Raw genomic sequence first — 19239 nt, 5'->3', positions numbered from 1 at the left:
TGAACCAACTCATGGGCAACAGCTAATGTCTTGACCATGTGGTTAAGTAGAAGAACAATGGAAAATTTGCCTATTAAAGGGAAGTCTGTTGGGGGGCACTGCCCTGTGGAAATGACTATGGGCATTCAGGGGTACATTAAAGTGGGGCATGTCACTGTCCATCAGAAAAACCTCCTTGTAGGACTGGGAGGGGACTGGAACCAGCAAGTGGATATCCTGGTGTGCTCACTTGAGGTAGCCCCCTGGGCCCACGGAATGAGTGGATATGGGGGGTTCAGCAGTGCAGAGATGGGACAAATCTAGACATCGCCCTCTCAAACCCTCTGGAGCACAAAATGCCAAGAAGAACTTTGTTGTGGGCCAGCAAAAATGATGGAGGCTACAGATGGCTGTGGGGCAGATTCCCTGGGGGAAAGGCCCGATGCAGAGCTGGCGGCTGGACTGATGCTGGGAGCCCTGGAAGGTTACAAATGGGTTTTGGTAGGAATAGACACACTCTGGACCGGGTTTTCCATGCCTAGAGGTAGATGCAAATGTTCAACATACTATAAAAAGACTGGACCAGAAGCTATTGCACCAGTTTGGACCACCAAGTCCCATTTCTTCAGACCGAAGAACACACTTCATAGCCCAGAGTGTCCAACAATGAACAGATATCACATCAAATGGACGAGTCAGGTTGCATATCTTGAGTAAAGGTATAACCGAGAATTGGAACAGGCAATTGGAACATTGGTTGTCTAAAATGGGGGACGGAGAAAAAATAAAATGGGGGAGGGAGAGATAAGGCATGAAGGGCTGACTTACGTATCTTCATGAGGGTGTTGCTTACTTGGTGGATTTCTCTGCTTTTCTGGGGGGTCTGGAGAAGAGGTGAGGGAGAACGCTAGTATGACTGTGTAGCTCTTCCCATGGTGAGAAGACAGTATGAGTATAGTTTTTGCTTTTTTTTCCTCCACATTGCCTCAACGTTCTTATTTTTCTTCCTGATGCAGTGGTCCCAAGGACCAGGGCTTCAACTGCAAGTGCTAGAACCAAGGATGGTCCCTAAGACAGAAACTATGACTATATTTTTAAACCATTACACTAGAATTCCCAAGACATTGATGGGGTGGATTACGCTTTCACTCCATCTGGCAAAATTGGAATTGATAGCAAATGGAGCCGTGCCGCCTGGTGGTCGAGAAAGCCCACAAGTTATGCAGCTCTGTTCACCTTACCTTGTATGAAGGGGAATGGACTGAGGGGGGTGCATTTCCTCAAGTAGTGTCAGCGCAGGCAATCAGGAACAGCGTTATCACCGGGCTGAACTTTGCGCGCGTTCCTTCCAACAGGAGATAGCCTGAATAAAAATAAATCACAAACAGAGAGAAGGAGAAATAGTAGCTAAGGGCAAAAGAACAAATAAATAGGCTATGCCACAAGAAAAATCCAGTATTACATTAACACCTTGCGGGGTGGGGGTGGGGGCTCGGAGCAAGAGACGAGATGGTCTCCTAAGAGCACTCAGTAGACATCTCTGGGGGTAGAGACCTCTCCTGTTTCTAGAAACTGATGAGTTGAATGGAAACCTGCAAACCTGAGTGGGAATGCTTTGGGACCCATTGTGGTCGTATGACATGATGACGAGTTGGGCCGGTTGTCGATGATTGAGTAGAATTTCAGTAATACGCCACCGTCTTGTGACTCTTACCCTTCAGGTTACGTCCACTCCCCACACTGTGATGTGGTGTAACGTTGGTACCGTGTCACCGGGAAGATTGCACCGCTGATATTGATAGTCTGAAAACTGAGTTAAGAGCCTCCTACTCCACGCTGCCACCTCCAAACATTAGGGCATATGTTTATTTTGCTGCAGGAGAGCTTTGGATAAAGGCCAGGTGGTGCAGTAAAGAATTTGGGCTTGCCTGAAGAGAAGGTCTGGCCTTTGTCTTTGCCTTCTGGGAGGTAATCTATGCCGCACCTGATAAAAGCGTCTTTGTTTAGACGAGGGCAGGCCAATCTGTACTCTAAGGTGGAGGCTGGTCGTGCCAGAAAGACCCATCCAGGTGATGTAGCCGGGAGATCCCATCATGCATCGTCAAGTTGACCTGAAGACTGACTTCAGCCACAAGGGCAATCAATCAATCAGTCACGCCTACATACTGGAAGCTCCAATAAACACTGAACAGCAGACAAGCTTCCCTGGTGTGCAATCCTCACGCACCCAGGCTGGGCGTGTCACATGCCCTGACTGCATGGGAGGCGACAGCAGCTTTGCGTGTGGAGGCCCCCACACTTTGCCCTCTGCACTTCTTCCCTTAGCTGACTTCATCAGGAACCACAGCCATGGGGAGTGCCTCTGTGAGTTCTGGGAGGCCTTCCAGAGAATTATCAAAAGTGAAGGTGGTTTGGGAGCCCCCAGTTTTGTTTGTTTAATGTTTGTTTATTTTCTGAGAAAGAGAGAGAAAGAGAGAGAGCAAACCATGGAGGGGCAGAGAGAGAGGGAGGGAGAGAGAGAGAGAGCGAGAGAGAGGAGACTCCCCAAGAGTCAGATGCTCAACTGACTGAGCCATGCAAGTGCCCCTGTTTTTTTATTTTTAATTTGTTTATATTTGGGGGGAACCCCCAAATTTGTAATTGGGGTCAGAAGTCCTGAGGCCTGTGCCCTCAAACCTTGCAATTTGCCTAACTCAAGACAACACAATTAAGAAGAAAAAGTAAGATCAGTTCCTTTGCCCCTGAGCTCCTTCTTTCTTTTTTTAATGTTTGTTTATTTTGAGAGAGGGAGAGAGAGGGGTTAGGTAGGGAAAGAGAGAAGAGAGAGAGAACCCCAAGCAGGCTTCACACTGTCAGCAGAGCCAGACTTCGGGCTTGATCCCACGATCCGTGAGATCACGATCTGAGCCGAGATGAAGAGGTGGAGGCTTAATCGACTGAGCCTCACAGGCGCCCGTCCTTCGTATTTTTAAAAACAACAACAGAAAGGAAAAGCAAGCAAGCAAACAAAAACATATACCTTATGCAAATCAAAACCACGATGAAATATCACACCCACTAGAAAGGCTATCGTTAAAAAGATAGATGATAACAAGTGTTGGTGAGGATACGGAGAAATTGGAACCCTCATATATTGTTGGTGGGAATATAAAATGGTGTGGCTGCTTTGGAAAACATCTGGCAGTTCAGGTTAAACATGATCCAACAATTCTACTCCTGGGCATATACCCAGGAGAAATGAAAGCATATATCCACACAAAATCTTGCACCTGAATGTTCACCGCAGTATTATTCATAATAGCCCCCAAATGGAAACAACCCATATGTCCATCAGTTGATGATGGGATAAATGAAAAGTGGTATATTTATTCAATGGAATCCAAGTTGGTGATAGAAAGAATGAAGTGCCGATACATGTATAACATGGATGAACGTCGAAAACGTAAAGTGAAATAAGCCCGACAGAAAAGGCTGCATAGCATAGAATTCCATTTATATGAAATATCCAGGTTACGCAGATCTATAGAGACAGAAAGATGGGTGAGAGCCAACGGCTGGGCGCGGGTTGGGAGGAACCCGGCGTGGCTGTTGATGGGTACAAGCGATTTTGTGTAACCAAATGTCCTAAAATTGATCCTGGTGGTGGTTGCACAGGTCGGTGACTATACTAAAACCCACTTGCTATGCACTTTAAATCGGTGAATCGTATGGGTTGTGAATTAGACCTCCATAAAGCTGTTTTTGTTTTGTTTTGTTGTGGAACCCAGACTTGGCAAAGGAAATGCGACCTGAGTGGTGCGTTAAACTCCGCGGTAAAGCTTTCCCGGTCCAGTGAAACGCGACGGTGGGCTGCGACCAAGTTCGGAGCACGCCGAGAAAGCTTGACATGCGGCCGGGATGTCAGCTGGCTCCCGGGGCTCCCACGCTGCGACCGGGGCTGCCGATCCCCGCGCGGGCGTTCCGGGCGCCCGGGATCGCGTCGCCCCCGCGCCTCCCGCGGCCTCCCCGCGCGAGGGCGGAACCCGGCCCCGAGCGGCTCCCACCGCCCCCGCCCCTCCCCCCACCCCCGACGCGGCTCTGGGAGGCCTGGAAACCGGCCTCCGCGGTCCTAAGACGCACCCCGCCCCCGCCCCGGAGCGTCACCCGGCCCTTCGGGAGGCGCTCGCAGGTGGCGCCGCCAGGGCCCTCAGCCGCGCGCTCGGGGCCAGCCCCTCCCCCGGGAGGCCGCGGGCCGCGTCCGACCCTCGGGGACAGGCCCCGGCCCCCCGCCTCCGGGAAGCGCCGCCCCGCCGCGGTCGCGCCCTCTGCCGGCTCCGCCTCTTCCCCTCCGGCCGCCGCCCCGCCCCGCGCCGGCCGCGAACCCAAACAGCGGCTCTCGCTGCGCGCGGCCGCGCGTGATCGCCGCGCCGCCGAGCCCCGCGCGCCCGCCCGCCCGGCCCGGCCCGGCCCCGCCGAGCGATGCTGCTGCTGGCGGCCGCCTTCCTCGTGGCGTTCGTGCTGCTGCTCTACATGGTGTCTCCGCTCATCAGCCCCAAGCCCCTCGCCCTGCCCGGGGCGCATGTGGTGGTGAGTGGCCTCCTGTTGCTGCGCCGCCGCCGCCCGGCCCGCTCGGCCGCCCCGAGCCCGCCCCCTGGCGCGCCGGCCCGTGCCCGAGGCCCGGCCGCCCGCGTCCCTTTCTCCGCGGAGGGCCACCTGCCGCCGCGCGGCCCGGCCGGGTCCCTGCCGGGGGGGCGGGGGGCCGCGAGGACCCGCCCTCCGCCGCATCTGGCCCTCGCGGGGCCGGAGGGCGGGGTGCCGGGGCGCCGGGGGCTCGGGGGCCGCTCGTTAATCCCCGGGGCATCCGTGGGTTGTGGATATTTTTGTCCTCGGTTTTCCCGATGAGTCAACTGAGGAACAGAGAGGCTGAGAAACTTTGCCAAGGACACCGCGGTCGGCGGCCGCGCGGGGCGAGGCGCGCGGTCCCGGCCGGGTCGCGGGGAGGCGGGCGGCGGGGAAGGGGTCCCGGCCGCCGGGACCCGCCGGGGCAGCTCGGACCGGGAAGACGGCCTGCGCCCGTGACAGAAAGAGCAGTTGCCGGAGGAATCCAGGAAGTGACTCACCTGGGGGGAAAACCGCTCCGAACCCAGTAGGCTGGCAGTCCTAGCTGGGCGGTGTTGGGACGCTTCTGTCGTGTCTGCACCGCCTGGCTCTCGGAGCTCAGCCCGGGGTCGGCTGATCGCCGTTTCAGTGCAGCCCTCTGCCATCATTTCAGAGCCCGAGGGATGAGCTAACCGAGCTGCCGGTGCTCTAGGAATTAAGGGACTGTGCATGGGTTTGGTTTGTTTCTTACCGGAAGCTCGTGGCTTCAGAGATCCCTTTTCTGCAGGTGTGGGAGCCTTCCTCACCTGCGCCCAGCACTTGGCCGCTTGCCGTGGCTTTCTCTTCCGTTTTCGTATTTTGATCTCACCGCACCGAGGTGGCAGGTTGTTGAATAAGGAGAGTTAGTTACTAAGCTGGCCGCACAAATCCTTCTGGTGCCCGAGGTGACACATGCGTGTGTCCGCTGACATGGAGCCTCCCCACTGAGCTGTCCTAGGATGGGATGGCCTTTCATTGTAATGTGCTTTAAATCTGGACAAGCATCCGTGAATTAGAAAACGTATTTTTCTTTAGATTGTCCTTTGCAAAACTACCAGTGAATTTCCAACCCCTGCTCTTCCTGATGTAGAAGACAGATGAGGTTAGTGTACATTCGTTTAAAAAAGAAGAGAGAAGGAAAACTTTACACTTATGCCAGATTCTGAAAGTGTCAGATCCACAAGAGAACTTCTGCCTCAGAAGCATGGCTTAAAAAGTTGGAATCTTAGAGCGTACGTTTGCAGAGCGTAACTTGGAAAAAAGGTGAAGCCAAAAGCAAGCATGAACAGTGTGATTCAGTATTTCTAAGGGAGTTTCACTTGACCTTGACTCTAGTCCTTCTAGCCTCATGGCGCTGCAGGCCATTAGTGAGGTAACGAGTCCGTTGGGGTAAACGAAGAAGAGTTTCTTATTTTCGCCATCCTGTTTTGATATCCCACAATAAATAATGTGAGGACGACATGAATAATTCACATGATGTCACCATCTGTCTTCTTTTCTACTGTCACAAGATGAGGGAAAGCACAATTCTTTCTCTTGAGATTTGTTAGGACCGGACCAGGTGGTGTTAGGAGAGGGAGCTAACATTTAGAGTGTCTGCTTATGTGAAAAAAGGAGCGGGCTTAGGTCTTAATCATTTATTGTTGTTCTTTTTAGAACAATTCTTATACGCTAGTGGTATCTCCCTAATGATAGCAGTAAAACTGCGGAAGTGTTACGGGGTCTGTACTTACTTTTTAAAAACTGTTTCATCGACGTGGTGAGAACTGGAAAATCAGGTCCTCCCATTTTGGGGGATGGCGGGGAGCGGTTCTTGCCCTCAGTAAGAGTTGCAGGATGTGATTAAAGAGATAGTAATATTTATTTGTTTTTAAAAGTTTATTTATTTTTGACAGAGAGAGAGGCAGAGAATGAGCAGGGGAGCGGCAGAGAGAGATGGAGACACAGACTCGGAAGCAGGCTCCAGGCTCTGGATTGTCAGCACAGAGCCTGATGTGGGGCTCGAACTCACAAACTGCGAGATCATGACCTGAGCTGAAGTCAGATGCTCAACCAACTGAGCCACCCAGGCGCCCCAAGAGATAGTAATATTTAAACAATATTTTGCATTGAACAGTAAGAGGCAGTGCTAAGGAAAAGAAATTAAACTATTATCTTTAGTGACCCACATCTGGACTCAGTTTACCAATTGTCAGGCACCTCAATCCGTATGTCCCACTTTTCTCAGCCCGTAGGAAAATCTCTTCTATTTTCTTGTACCACTCAGCATAACATAGCCTAGACTTGGTTTATGTCTATTCTTAGATGCCTTTGAAGAATTAGCTTGATTAGAAGGTTCGTTTCCCATGAGCTCTGACCCAAGGACTGTGTCTTAACCTTGCTGTTGTGGAAAAAACTTACAAGTGATCACGCTGAGCCGGTCTTGGCTATGCAGTAAATGTGCACAGCTAGCTTACCTCTCGCAGTCTAGAAGGACGGCAATACCAATAGCACTTTAGAGCATATAAATTTTCTCATCAACCTCCTAACTTCAACTTCCGTTAATTTATTGAATAACAAACAGGGACACTTTACTTACAACTTTTTGGGGCATGGTATTTTTCAGAGAAATGGTACCGTGCACCACTTTGCAAATTAATGTAGGCCGAGTGCTAATTTAGCAACTGTTTATGCCAGGTTCTGCGCTCGCAGTGAGGGAGATAAATTGGACTCGGTGCTCGTCCTCAAGGAGCTTATAGTCAGGTGAGGGAGCTAAGACACGTGCACAAAGTAGAAAGTGACAGGTAAAGGAAGGACAGGACTGGGTGGCAGGAAAGCTTCTTGGAGGAGAGGACATTGGAATTGGCCTCTGCAGGGTGGGTAGGATTTGGACCGGTATGTATGTGGGGGTTGTAGGGTGGAGGGACATCGAGGTGGCAGCAGTCCCATCATACGGCAGCTGGGGTCCTGTCAGTTGCTACGGAAATGGAATGTCTGGTGGAAGTTCGTAAGGCAAAGCCACCGTGAGATATCTCAGCAGCCAAGAGCTCCTCAGAGGCCACTGTTAGTTGGGGCAACAGGTAGATTTTTACAGTAGCCTTCTGTAGATAATTAGTTAATTATCTGTCAAGGAAATCTCTTCCTTAGTGAGGACTTGAGGCTAAAGAGAAGTTGGGGAGCCTAAGCCCCCAAGAGATTGGTATATTGGGTAGGAGTGACTTCACGATGGTTTTAAAGTCATTGAGATGGGGCCAGAGATGTTCATTACAGCATGATATATAGCTGGCAGTAAAATATTTGAAATAATCCAAATGTCCAGTAGAGGGAAATGGTCAATTAAGTTTTAATACAGCTCCTTAATGTAATATTATGAAGCCTTTTAGTTTTTTGGGCATAAGATATCTATCTATATATAGATATATGTTATAAGATATATCTCTCTATATAGATATGTATCTTAGGATGTGATACCATGTAAGGACAGGTGCCCCTCTGATACTTCTCCATTTCCTTCACCAGACAACCCCGGGCCCCCCCCACTCTCTTGACCATGTTGTATAATTTGCGTAGTAAAAATGACTAGGACGATAGTGTTGCATTTGTCTTACTGAGCTAAATACATATCGAGTCCTTCCTATAGGCGGGGCACTGTGCTAAGTGCTAGGAATATAGTGGGGAGCAGAACTAGAGTTGGTATTTTTGTGGCGTTTAGGAGGCTGTGATAGGAGAGATGATTGTGAATCAAATAATCGCACAAATACACGCATGGCTGTTTGATTATGTGAGCGCCATTGAGTGAAGGACAAAGAATGTAGTGCTGAAAAGTGGATTGAGGTTGGGGAAGGGGCGGTGAGTGAAGGTTTTGCTGAGGAAGTGATGTGTGAGCTGAGATTTAATGGGTGAGTGGGGTGCCAGCTAGGTGAAAAGGAGGGGAAGAACATTCCTGGCTGGGAAATAGAACGTGCAAAGATCCTGGGGTTGGAGGGAGCATGGAACTCAAAACAGTCAGTAGGGAGGCACCTGGGTGGCGCAGTTGGTTAAGCGTCCGACTTCAGCCAGGTCACGATCTCGCGGTCCGTGAGTTCGAGCCCCGCGTCGGGCTCTGGGCTGATGGCTCAGAGCCTGGAGCCTGTTTCCGATTCTGTGTCTCCCTCTCTCTCTGCCCCTCCCCCGTTCATGCTCTGTCTCTCTCTGTCCCCAAAATAAATAAACGTTGAAAAAAAAAATTAAAAAAAACAAAACAGTCAGTAGGGCTGAGCTATAGAATGTGAGGGGCAGAATAGCCCAAGAAGAAAAACTTTACTTTTCAATATTTCCATGTGATCATATATTACTTTTATAGTAAACAGTCTCATAAAATCTCAGAAGAGCTAAGTTGGTGGCCATTCTTTTTGTCTCTTGTGGAGATTGTCATATAGAAGATATGTAAGTAAGGAAATAGGATTCATTTGGATTTGGACCCAGAGGTAGATTAATGTATTATTTATTAGCTCGATGTACAGGGCACTTGCCCTCCAGTGAACTCAGAAAAACATGGGTGGGCAATTTATAATTCAGTACCAGAAACAGTCAAAGCAGCAGGACCCGTGGACAGCAAAATCTTTCATGTTTGTACTTACTTCATTCATTCACCCCAGGATGTAGAAACTACAGTAGCTGAAAATCTGGTTCACTCGCACTCTGTCTGTCTCTCAAAAATACGTAAACGTTGGAAAAATTTTAAAAATCTCGTTCTTGTAGATTGGGTTTTAGAGCCCATCATAGTTGTTTTGTTTGTTCTTTAATTTTTTTAATGTTTTATTTATTTATTTATTTATTTATTTATTTATTTATTTATTTATTTATTTATTTATTTTTTGAGAGAGAGAGAGAGAGAGAGACAGAGTGTGAATAGTGGAGGGACAGAGAGAAAGGGAGACAATAGAATCTAAAGCAGGCTCCCAGCCCCAAGCTGTCAGAGCCCGACGCAGGGCTTGAACCCATAAACTGCGAGATCGTGACCTGAGCCGAAGTCAGACGCCCAACCGACTGAGCCACCCAGGCGCCCCTGTTTGTTTTGTTTTTTAATGTTTATTTATTTTGAGAGAGAGAGAGAGCGCGCGTGTGCAAGTGGGGAAGGGACACAGAATGAGAGAAAGAGAGAATCCCAAGCAGGATCTGCGCGTCAGCACAGAGCCCCGTGTGGGGCTTGAACTCACCAACTGTGAGATCATGACCTGAGCCAATAGCAAGAGTCGGACGCTTAACCAGCTGAGCCACCCAAGTGCCCCCCAGTGTAAACGAACCTCCCACAGAAGGGAAATTTCAAGAGCCAAGAAGATTTTATTGTTTTTGCTTCTAGGTTACAGGAGGCTCCAGCGGCATTGGGAAGTGTATTGCTATCGAGTGCTATAAACAAGGAGCGTTTATAACTCTGGTGGCACGAAATGAGGTAAGTCTCCTGGGTGTGTTGTTCCTAACTTACTTCTTCAGCTTTAGGTTAGTCAGGGGCTGTGCAGATGTCCCAGCGTTCACACCTGCGCTAGGAATCGCTCCTCTCCCTGGATCAAGGTGTGATTTTTGAACCATTGGTTATTTCTCACCTTCAGGGCAAAAAGATTTTTTGGTTGAAGTTGGGTCCATTCCACAAATAATTTATTTAGTTTGAACAACTGTTAGGCAACATCAGAGGCGCTGCACATTGAGATGGGAGAGGCCACAGACCGTCCGGGGCATACGTCTCTGGCCGTGGGGAGCCGGGCTGGGCCCCCACCTGCCCTCGGGTGGCGGCCCAGCCGGTCGCGGAGCTGATACCCGAGTCCGGGAGGACGTGCAGGTGTTTCTGCGTAATTTGCTTATGACATGACGCACGTCTCTAGTGAAATCCAGGCTCCTCGGGGGCCTCTTGTTCCTCCCCAGCAGTTTAGCAAAATGTGTGTTTTTTCTGTGTCAAGTCAACACGAAGTCTGTTTTTTCTTTTCTTTTCTTTTCTTTTCTTTTCTTTTCTTTTCTTTTCTTTTCTTTTCTTTTCTTTTTTCTTTTCTTTTCTCTTCTCTTCTCTTCTCTTCTCTTCTCTTCTCTTCTTTTCCCCCAGGGTCTGTTATTCTTGCCAAAGTTGTTTCCGCAGCCAAAGCAGTCACACTGTATTCACACGAACAGTTGTGGGGTCCTCTTGCTCCAGGGAGAGCGGGGGGAGGTGACCATGACCGCGTTGTGCCCCGCCGTTATTCTGTGCTGGGCATTATGCTTGGCTCGTGGTTGTGGAAAGAAGAAACAAGGCAGGAATGGGCTGCCTGGGGGTGTTGGCTTCACATAGGCCACAGGAGGGCACAGCAGGGTGACCGCTCGGGAGGGGGTGCACAGCTGCCAGGGAGGGCCTCTGGGGGAACTGTTTAAACAACGGCACAGAAGTAGGCTTTGATGTTCATAATTTCTTCTTAAACTCAAGAAGGGCAGAATTGCTACCTTTCGTGGGTATCCTGACGTCCCTAACCATGCATTTGTTTTGGCGTTGAAGTCACTTTGCGGGAGTGAAAACATAACTTCAGTAAAGTGGCATTATCTGAGATTCAAGCAATGCTGATATTTGACACGAAACAGATAAGAAGGAGACAGAGGAGGGCCCGGGTTTCAGGTGCTCGCAAGCTCTTCCTGTGGTCCTCACATTGCGAGGCATGAATGAGCAGACGGGCCTCCTGGGATCCAGAAATTCTTTATTTTCTAACGTCATTCTTTATTCCAATTTGGACAAAGGCAAGTTGTGTGTATCTTTATTAATAGAACAGCACTGTTTCATTATAGACACGTTCATGTTTAGGAATCGCATGTGTCTTTCCAAAGGATTCCTCTGCCATTTTGTTTTTCTCAAGCTGTCCTGGTGTATTCAAGTGACAACTTTTATAGCACATTAAGACACTGTAACCTGATAAATCTGTCTTCTTGGAAATGAGCAAAATAAGCAAAATGGAGACCTTGGAAGAATTACTCAACTGGGGGGGACCTTTGCTTCTTTTCAGATTATTTTTGAAAGTAGCCAGGATTAGATTTTCTCAGTCCGTCTCAAAAGTGACTTTTCCTATCTATATTTGCTTTTATAGTAGGGGAGGGAGATAGTGGACAGTCGCTTATGAAAGTACTCTTGACATGGAATCACATGTTCCCTTAAGTTTGGGAAGCATTGCGTGGCCATGTGGTTGTTCCCGTTTTATATCACGACTAAATAATGTCAGATCAAAACATTTATTAGAATTGATATGGTGCCCATCAGCAATTAAGTTGTTAATTGGGATTTTGCAGTTCATTTATTTTTCTGTCATCTTTCTCTGCAGTGAATTAAAACCCTCTCTATCACTTGGTCATAGTTTTATAGCTTCTGTCTTTTGTAGACTGTGGCCCATAGCTATGAAATATAGGTGCCGTCTCATGTGTTTTCTAGAATTTAATAAACACACAAATAATTGCGTTTTCACTCCATGTAAACAAGCAAGCAGGCAAATAGACAATCAGCAGAACTAATTGTTCTTTTTTGCTTTTAGGACAAGCTGCTGCAGGCAAAGAAAGAAATTGAAAAGCACTCTATTAACGATAAACAGGTATGATCAGTCTTCATGATGCATTTTCTGTACTAATCAACACAGTTGTATAGAGGGAAAAAAGGGTTATTTCAACTGAGAATGGTTCATTGAAAGCATGTAGGATTTTTTTTTTTATTAAAATACCTGTCAGACTGTTTTTTAAAAAGGCCAAATTGTTTGAATTGTCTTCATGTTATCACAAAAAAAGTTACAGACTTTGACATACACTCACAAATGACTAAATAACGTTTTTCTAGAAAATGATTTTATTTCAATTATTTATTTAAGTTAACTTCATACAAACACTTAAGAGGAAAGGAGTGTTAAAATTTTTTTGGCTATGGAATTTTTGGATAAATAAAAATGGTGTGTGTGTGTATCTTTCGGTATAAAACATGACAACAAGTTATATTGCACTCACCACCCAGCTTAAGTAATGAGATTTATCGGGGCCCCTGAACCCCCCTTTGGTGAGCCCATATCAGCTGAATCCTCCGGTCTCATTCCTAGAGGCAGCCCCCAACCTGACTTTCGTGGTGATGAGTCCTTCACTTTTCTTCCTAATTTGACTGTATGTGCACGTGACCCTAAATAGTATACTGTTTACTTCTCTTCATTTTGAATTTTATGGCATCGCTCTTATTTTTTTGTCAGCCTTATTAAAGCACAATTCACTTGCCATTCAATTCACCGATTTAAAGTGTACAATTCAGTGGTGTTTAGCGTATCCACAGAGTTGCACAGACGTCATGAGAGTCAATTTTAGAACTTTGTCATCATCCCGTGAAGTCCGCACCTAGTCACTCCCCACTTCTCCCAGCCCGCTCTCCCCACCCCTGCCCTGGGCAATCACTGGTCTACTTTCTGTCTCTGTTTGATTTGGAGGACATCATTCTGTATGCATTTTTGTGCAACTTGATTTCTTCACTAGATACTGTTTTTTCAAATTTCCTCCATGTGGCCACATAAAGCAGTAGTCCACTCATTTTTTTTTTTTACCGCTCTGCAGCATTTTCCTAAAAATATGTACACTGCCTTTTGTTCATCAGTTCTGCTGGTGGTAGCTATTTCATTTCCAGTTTTTTGGTTAGTTTTATTTCTTGCCATTACTAAAGTTTTTCTCCATGTCTCTGTGTGCTTGCCCAAGAGTGGACCGTGCCGGGAAATGGCATCGTGGACTAACAGCGTGCGTGTGCATTTCAGCAGCTTCGCCCACCAGCAATGCCCGGTGGTTCTCGTTGTTCGCATCCTTGCCAGCGCTTGGTCCTGGCACGCTCTCTAGTTTTTGCCTCTCAGATGGGTATTAGATGGTATTTCACTGTAGTTTTGACCGCCTCCTTTTCCCCCTCCAAAATATGTTAGAGACCTTTCCGTGTCAATAAAAATAAATCAGCCTCATTGTTTTCACGGCCGTGGCGCGGTCTCGGGCGCCCCACGGTGTGTTTAGTTCCCTGTGCAGGTTGCATGTCTTTGGCTCTGGTACTCTGTGCTGCAGGTGGAAATTGTCATGCACACCTCCTTGTGCACATATGTGAGATTTTCTCTACTCCTGTGGCCTCCGATTGTGCCTGTGAACATGGAAAGCAGGCAGCTTCACAAAGCTTCCTGTTTTTGTTTTGTTTGGTTTTCGTATTCGTGTAAATTCTGATAGAGGAAGAAATATCCTCTAAAACCAAGGAGCTTGAATGCTCCCGGCTGGAGGCCAGGCCCGCGGTCAGCACCGTCTCTGTGCCCCGGACTTTTTCTCCGTGGCTCCTGCCCCCACTTTGTCTGTCAGAAGGCTTTAGGGCAGGTGACGGGTTCCTGACATGTACATCAGGGAAGGGAAGATCGTCAGGGCCGGGGTGGCACGAGGCAGCTCCGTCCTCCTGCTGGCACAGAGTGGGTTTGTTGTATGGCTTAGCGTGAGCAGTGCCCGTGGAGTGGATGCTCTTTTCCTGGTGATTTGTTGACCCTTTTTTTCCCTGAAATTTTGCTGGCCTGTGGCATAGCTTCTATTTATAGTAAATGATCTAATACTGTATAAAAAGACTTGTGTAAAAATCCCGTGATTATAGGGATATAAAACCCAAGGGCAACTCTTCTGGAGTATTCTCGGTTACATTTGTGTTTCCTTTTCTTAGGAATTTAGATCATCTGGATAGGGTTCCTTCCTGCATCAAATAAGACTTGCCACCTGGTGCAGCAGATTCTAAGGTGGTGCCCTTTCATGTCGTGGCTTTATTCTTCACGTTGTGTCTTCCTAGAGCTAGAAGGGATCTTTGGCGTCACCAGCTTCTGATCCCTTTGCTTGAAAGTGAGGCCACTGTAGGCTCCCTAGGTTCTTCTCAGCCAGTGAACAAAGGGGCCGCCCGCCTTGGGCCCGCAGCTACATGTGGGTGCACGTGGTGACGCGTCTGTGCCCTCGTTCTGTCTGCCCCTTGGCGTGGCGGCCAGTGTCAACAGAGAGAACTCATGGAAATACCGAGAAGTCAAGAAATGCCTTTCTGCTTCTTTCGGTGACCCCCCTTGGAACGTAGAACATTCCTATGTCAGAGGCTAAGCTCTGGCTTTGAACACATTATCCAAAAAAGGAAACTAAAACAATAGCTCATTGTCGGTACCCATTAGTATTCTTAACTGCTGTTTTACAAATTTCTATCAAAGTAAGCAAGCACTGAAATATGTGCTTTTTTCCCCCCCTTTCCTTCTTCCCTTCCTTCCCTCCTTCCTTTCCAAAGACTAATTGTTTTCCGTGGTAAGCACGGGCTGGCCTCTTCCTGCCGTCTCTCTGGGCTGTGAACCTCTGGGCATGGCCAGGTTTGTCCTCGGTGAGCTCTGGGTGGGTTTCCCTTGGTGACCCCTTGTCTAGAGAATCTGTGAGTAGCGGGTCACAAGCTCCCACAGGCCCAGAGCGACCCTTGGCCTTGAAGGATAAAGTCACCTGGCTCAGCCTCTGAGGAGGGACCCGAACTGAGGTCCCAGGCCTTGGTGAGTAGGTATGGTGTGCGTATCTCTGTATTCTGCCCGCCGATAGGGAACCCCAGGAGGGCAGTCACAGCTCTGGTATGGCTCCAACAGGAGTCTTTGTGTAAGCTTATTTATTAGATTTATTGTTTTTATTTTTAACAACCTAAGGTGTTAACTTGAGATACGATTTATGTACAGTTTATTTTTCATGTGAATTATGTTTTCTTTTCAACGACCTGAGATGTAATTGATGTACCGTAAACCACACCCACCGAAGGGGTACAGGGCGCGCTTGGGTGGCTTAGTTGGCTCTCAGCTCAGGGCTTGATCTCAGGGGTGTGAGTTTTAAGCCCTGCATTAGGCTCCATGCTGCATGTGAAGCCTACTCAAAAAAACAAAAAACTAAAAATAAATAAAAAAGAGTACAGTTTGATGGCTTTTGACAGATATATACGCATGTGAAACCACCACTGAAATGGACACAGAACGTGTCCCTATCTCTAGGGTTCCCTTTGCCTCTTTGCTGTCCGGACCTCTCTCCACATCTGGCTGCAGGTGATCTCAGACCTGCTTTCTGTCACTATAGATCAGTGGCATTCCAAGAGGAGCTTTTTACATTTCGTTTCCTTTCTGTTTCCGGCTTTACTGAGGTATAATTGACAAAAACCGAATGTATTTAAGGTGTATCACGTGCTGATTTAATACACATTTACGCTGTGAAATGTTTACCGCCTCAAGCTGGCTGACACATCCATCACCTCACATAGTTATTGTGTGTGTGTGACTATGTGAGTTGAGAACACGGAAGATCCACTCTCTTAGCCGGTCTCAAGCAGACAATGCGGTGTTCGGAACAGGAGTCACCACACCGTACGTGAGATTCCCAGAACTTACTTATTTTATGCCTAAAAATCTGTACTTTGGCCGACATTTCTTAACACATGTTTTTGAGTTTGTGCAAGAGTTTTTTATGAAAATGGCCCAGAAAATTAAGCTCTCCTGTTGCACCATCAGCGGATTTCTGACACTACAATCTGTGCATAGAAAACTAGACTCCCTAGTTATTGGAGACAATTGCCTTTACTTTAAAAAATTTCTTTAAAAAATAGTTTTAGACACCTGCATGGCTTTGATCATTTCTGTGTCCTCTTTCTAACAGGTGGTGCTTTGTATATCAGTTGACGTATCTCAAGACTACAGCCAAGTAGAGAATGTCATAAAACAAGTAAGGGGCCGGGTTAACCGGAAAGAATTCACTTGCCTTTCGATTGGTTCTTACTGTTTTAGTGTGCAGTGTGGAGCTGTTAAATCATCTCTGTAGGCTTGATGGTTTTATAGATCGTATTTATTGGCATTGATCTGCTACGACGTGATTCTTCTCTTTCTTATTGCCTACTCTCATAAATTTTTCCAGGCACAGGAAAAACTGGGCCCAGTAGACATGCTTGTGAACTGTGCAGGAATGTCGCTTTCGGGAAAATTTGAAGACCTTGAAGTTAGCACTTTTGAAGTAAGTAGACATTTGTGTTTTTCGCTGGTTGAGTAGGCCATATGCTAGAAGTAGAACGGGGCCACAGGCGAAGGCTTTACCGACGGCATAGATAAAATGCATTCAGGATTAATAGAAGTTTTAGAAGGTGAGGGGAGGGTTCGACAAGGTTTTGGTTCCAGCGCCGTGACCATCCAGCGTTAAGAGTTCAGACGGGTCTCTGGACCGTGGCTTCCCGAGCTGTAACACGGGGGTGACCCCTCCAAGCGGACACACATCACTGTGACGACTCACCGAGCTACTCCCTTTAAGAAAGGTCTCTGCAAGCCAAGGGCTGCTGGGTTTTCATCTCAAGCGTCAGGGTTTGGTAAGCCAAAAAAGCTCATGAGCAGACCCTTTTGAGTTCTGAAATCAAGACGAAAAGACCATGCATCATGTTTCTGTTTATACTTTTAAATAAGTTTTCCAGGGAACTTCTCTTAGTAATCAATGTCAGCTCTAAATAAATGGACATCAGTTTTGAAATCTTTCTTAAGTACAAGACAGTCTTTTAGGGGCGCCTGGGTGGCTGAGTCAGTTAATTGTCTGACTTTGGCTCAGCTTGTGATCTCCCGGTTTGTGGGTTCGAACCCTGAGTCCGACTTTGTGCTGACAGCTCAGAGCCCGGAGCCTGCTTCGGATTCTGTGTCTCCCTCTCTCTCTCTGTCCCTCCCCTCCCCCTCAAAAATAAATAAACATTAAAAAAAATTTTAAAACAGGTTTTTAGTTGACGTCCTATCACCTGTCTTTTTCTTCACGTTCCATTAGCCTTTACTGCTGTAGTGGATTTTGAACGCTTTACCCCTCGAAGGTAAATGCCATCCCCCTTCTGTGGAGAAGGAGACTGCGGGCCTAGTAGTTGAGATGCCTTGCTTCTGGTGGCCTGTGGGAAGGCGTGTGGCCTGTGTGATACAAAGTCCAGTCAGAGGAGAGTCCAGACGTAGCTGTAAGCAGAGGGCACCTGATCTGGGGCTGGAGTGTGTTAAGGCTCCTTTATCCACTCGGCCTAAATAAGGCAGTTGTCTTGACCTGCACGCCTTTACCGTAAGTAATCAAAGGGGGATTTTGAAGATGATTTCAACAGCTGGATAAAGAATCAGTTGGGGAAACCAGTGGTCGTATTCGTCTCGGTGTGACGTGCTGAGGGGGCCAGCAAGAAAGGGGTCAGGTGTGTATGAGCGTGAGTGAATGTATGAGAGAGTGTGTGTGTGTGTGTGTGTGTGTGTGTGTGTGTGTGTGTGTGAGAGAGAGAGAGAGAGATTGAGAGAGAGAGAGGCTAATGGAGGGGGAATCCACAGACCCACCCTGACTGAGCACGGAGGGCGAACTCAAGGAACTGACCAGGAGCCCTTTACAGGGCAGAGGGGTGGGGAGTCAGCTCTTGGAGCGATGTGGAGTGGAGCAGGGGCCAGAACCGCTGGGGCCTAACGGCCACCACGGGGAGTTTGGATTTTAGTCCAAAACCTTTTGAAGGGGCTTAAGGTCAGCTGGGTGGTGGTGTGATCTGCGTTTCGGTTGTTAGAGGTGCTTTCTGCCTGCTGCATCAGGGGGGAAGGTAGTCGAGGCAGGGGGTGGTGATGGGGAACCTCGGAGTGAGGGGTGGGGGACGGAGATCAGCACGCGGTTGGGGGTGGGGGAGGCGTGGGCAGCTGATAGCAGGTGTCGGAAGCAGTCTCAGCCCAGTGAGAACCAGACTTTTATTTATTTATTTATTTATTTATTTATTTATTTATTTATTTATTTACTTTTAACGTTTTATGTATTTTTGAGACAGAGGGAGACAGAGCATGAGCAGGGGAGGGACAGAAAGAGAGGGAGACACAGAATCCAAAGCAGGCTCAGGCTCCGAGCTGTTAACACAGAGCCTGACGCAGGGCTCAAACTCACGGACCGCGAGATCATGACCTGAGCCGAAGTCGGATGCTTAACCGACTGAGCCACCCAGGCGCCCCGAGAACCAGACTTTTAAAAAGAGAGGACTGTTAACCCAAAGCCTGTTGCCTCTATCGGTGACCAGGCCTACCCCCCCCACCCCGTGTTCATGGCCCACTCTAGAAGGGCCCTCTTCCCGGCTGCCCCGAATGCCGGCAGCAGGCCAACGTACTCTGGGGAGCGTCCCCCTCCCAGGCCGGTATCTGCCCCTCGGCTGTCCCCCTTCTCCGTCTCCGTCCCTTGCCGTGTCGTGGTCACATCTGGATGTGTGCTCATCGTGGGTAAGTCCTGTTGGAACGCCCACTGCCAGGCTTGATGCATTTTCTGAAGATAAGAGTTCATTTCTATTTAAAATCAATTCGCTTTCATTTTTTTTTATTTGATTGTTTTGTTTTGTTTTGATGATTTGTTTGTTTGCTTGGTTGGTTTAAGCTTTACTGAGGCCCACAGGGTTCTCAGGCACAGAAGTTGCCTGCACAGGATACTTGTTAGAACTCATCGCTGGGGGGGGGTCTCAGCACGTGCTGTATGATTCCCCGGGGAGAGGACTTTGGGAAATTTGCCTGGTTCCTCTGGACTTTGGCCCAGGTGCCTTTTGCCCTTGCTGATTTTGTTTTGTGCCTTTTCACTGTCACAAATCTTAGTCACGGGTATGATCAGGGGCAGAGTTCCGTGGGGTTGTCTGTGAATCACCGAAACTGG

General features: G+C 48.1%; 1 protein-coding gene and 1 long non-coding RNA gene across 2 annotated transcripts in view; one reads left to right on the top strand and one right to left on the bottom strand.

The window, feature by feature from the left end:
- LOC125149051 (uncharacterized) lies at positions 1 to 5260 on the bottom strand. The gene is made up of 3 exons (XR_007145792.1): positions 5079 to 5260; positions 1221 to 1342; positions 1 to 862 (listed from the first exon to the last, which is right to left on the bottom strand). It is a non-coding gene; the product is annotated as an uncharacterized LOC125149051 (long non-coding RNA).
- Positions 4376 to 19239, top strand: part of KDSR (3-ketodihydrosphingosine reductase) — a 40121-nt gene continuing 25257 nt past the window's right edge. Inside the window, exons 1-5 of the mRNA XM_047827607.1 lie at positions 4376 to 4545; positions 9917 to 10006; positions 12090 to 12146; positions 16237 to 16302; positions 16492 to 16587. Coding sequence (XP_047683563.1) covers positions 4438 to 4545; positions 9917 to 10006; positions 12090 to 12146; positions 16237 to 16302; positions 16492 to 16587 — 417 coding nt within the window. The 5' untranslated portion in view covers positions 4376 to 4437. The remainder of the gene's footprint in view (positions 4546 to 9916; positions 10007 to 12089; positions 12147 to 16236; positions 16303 to 16491; positions 16588 to 19239) is intronic.

The sequence above is a fragment of the Prionailurus viverrinus genome, chromosome D3 (genome assembly GCF_022837055.1).
Source record: "Prionailurus viverrinus isolate Anna chromosome D3, UM_Priviv_1.0, whole genome shotgun sequence".
In the NCBI taxonomy this organism is placed as follows: Eukaryota; Metazoa; Chordata; class Mammalia; order Carnivora; family Felidae; genus Prionailurus; species Prionailurus viverrinus.
Note: the sequence above shows the minus strand (reverse complement) of the source record. Positions and strands in the feature narration are given on the sequence as shown.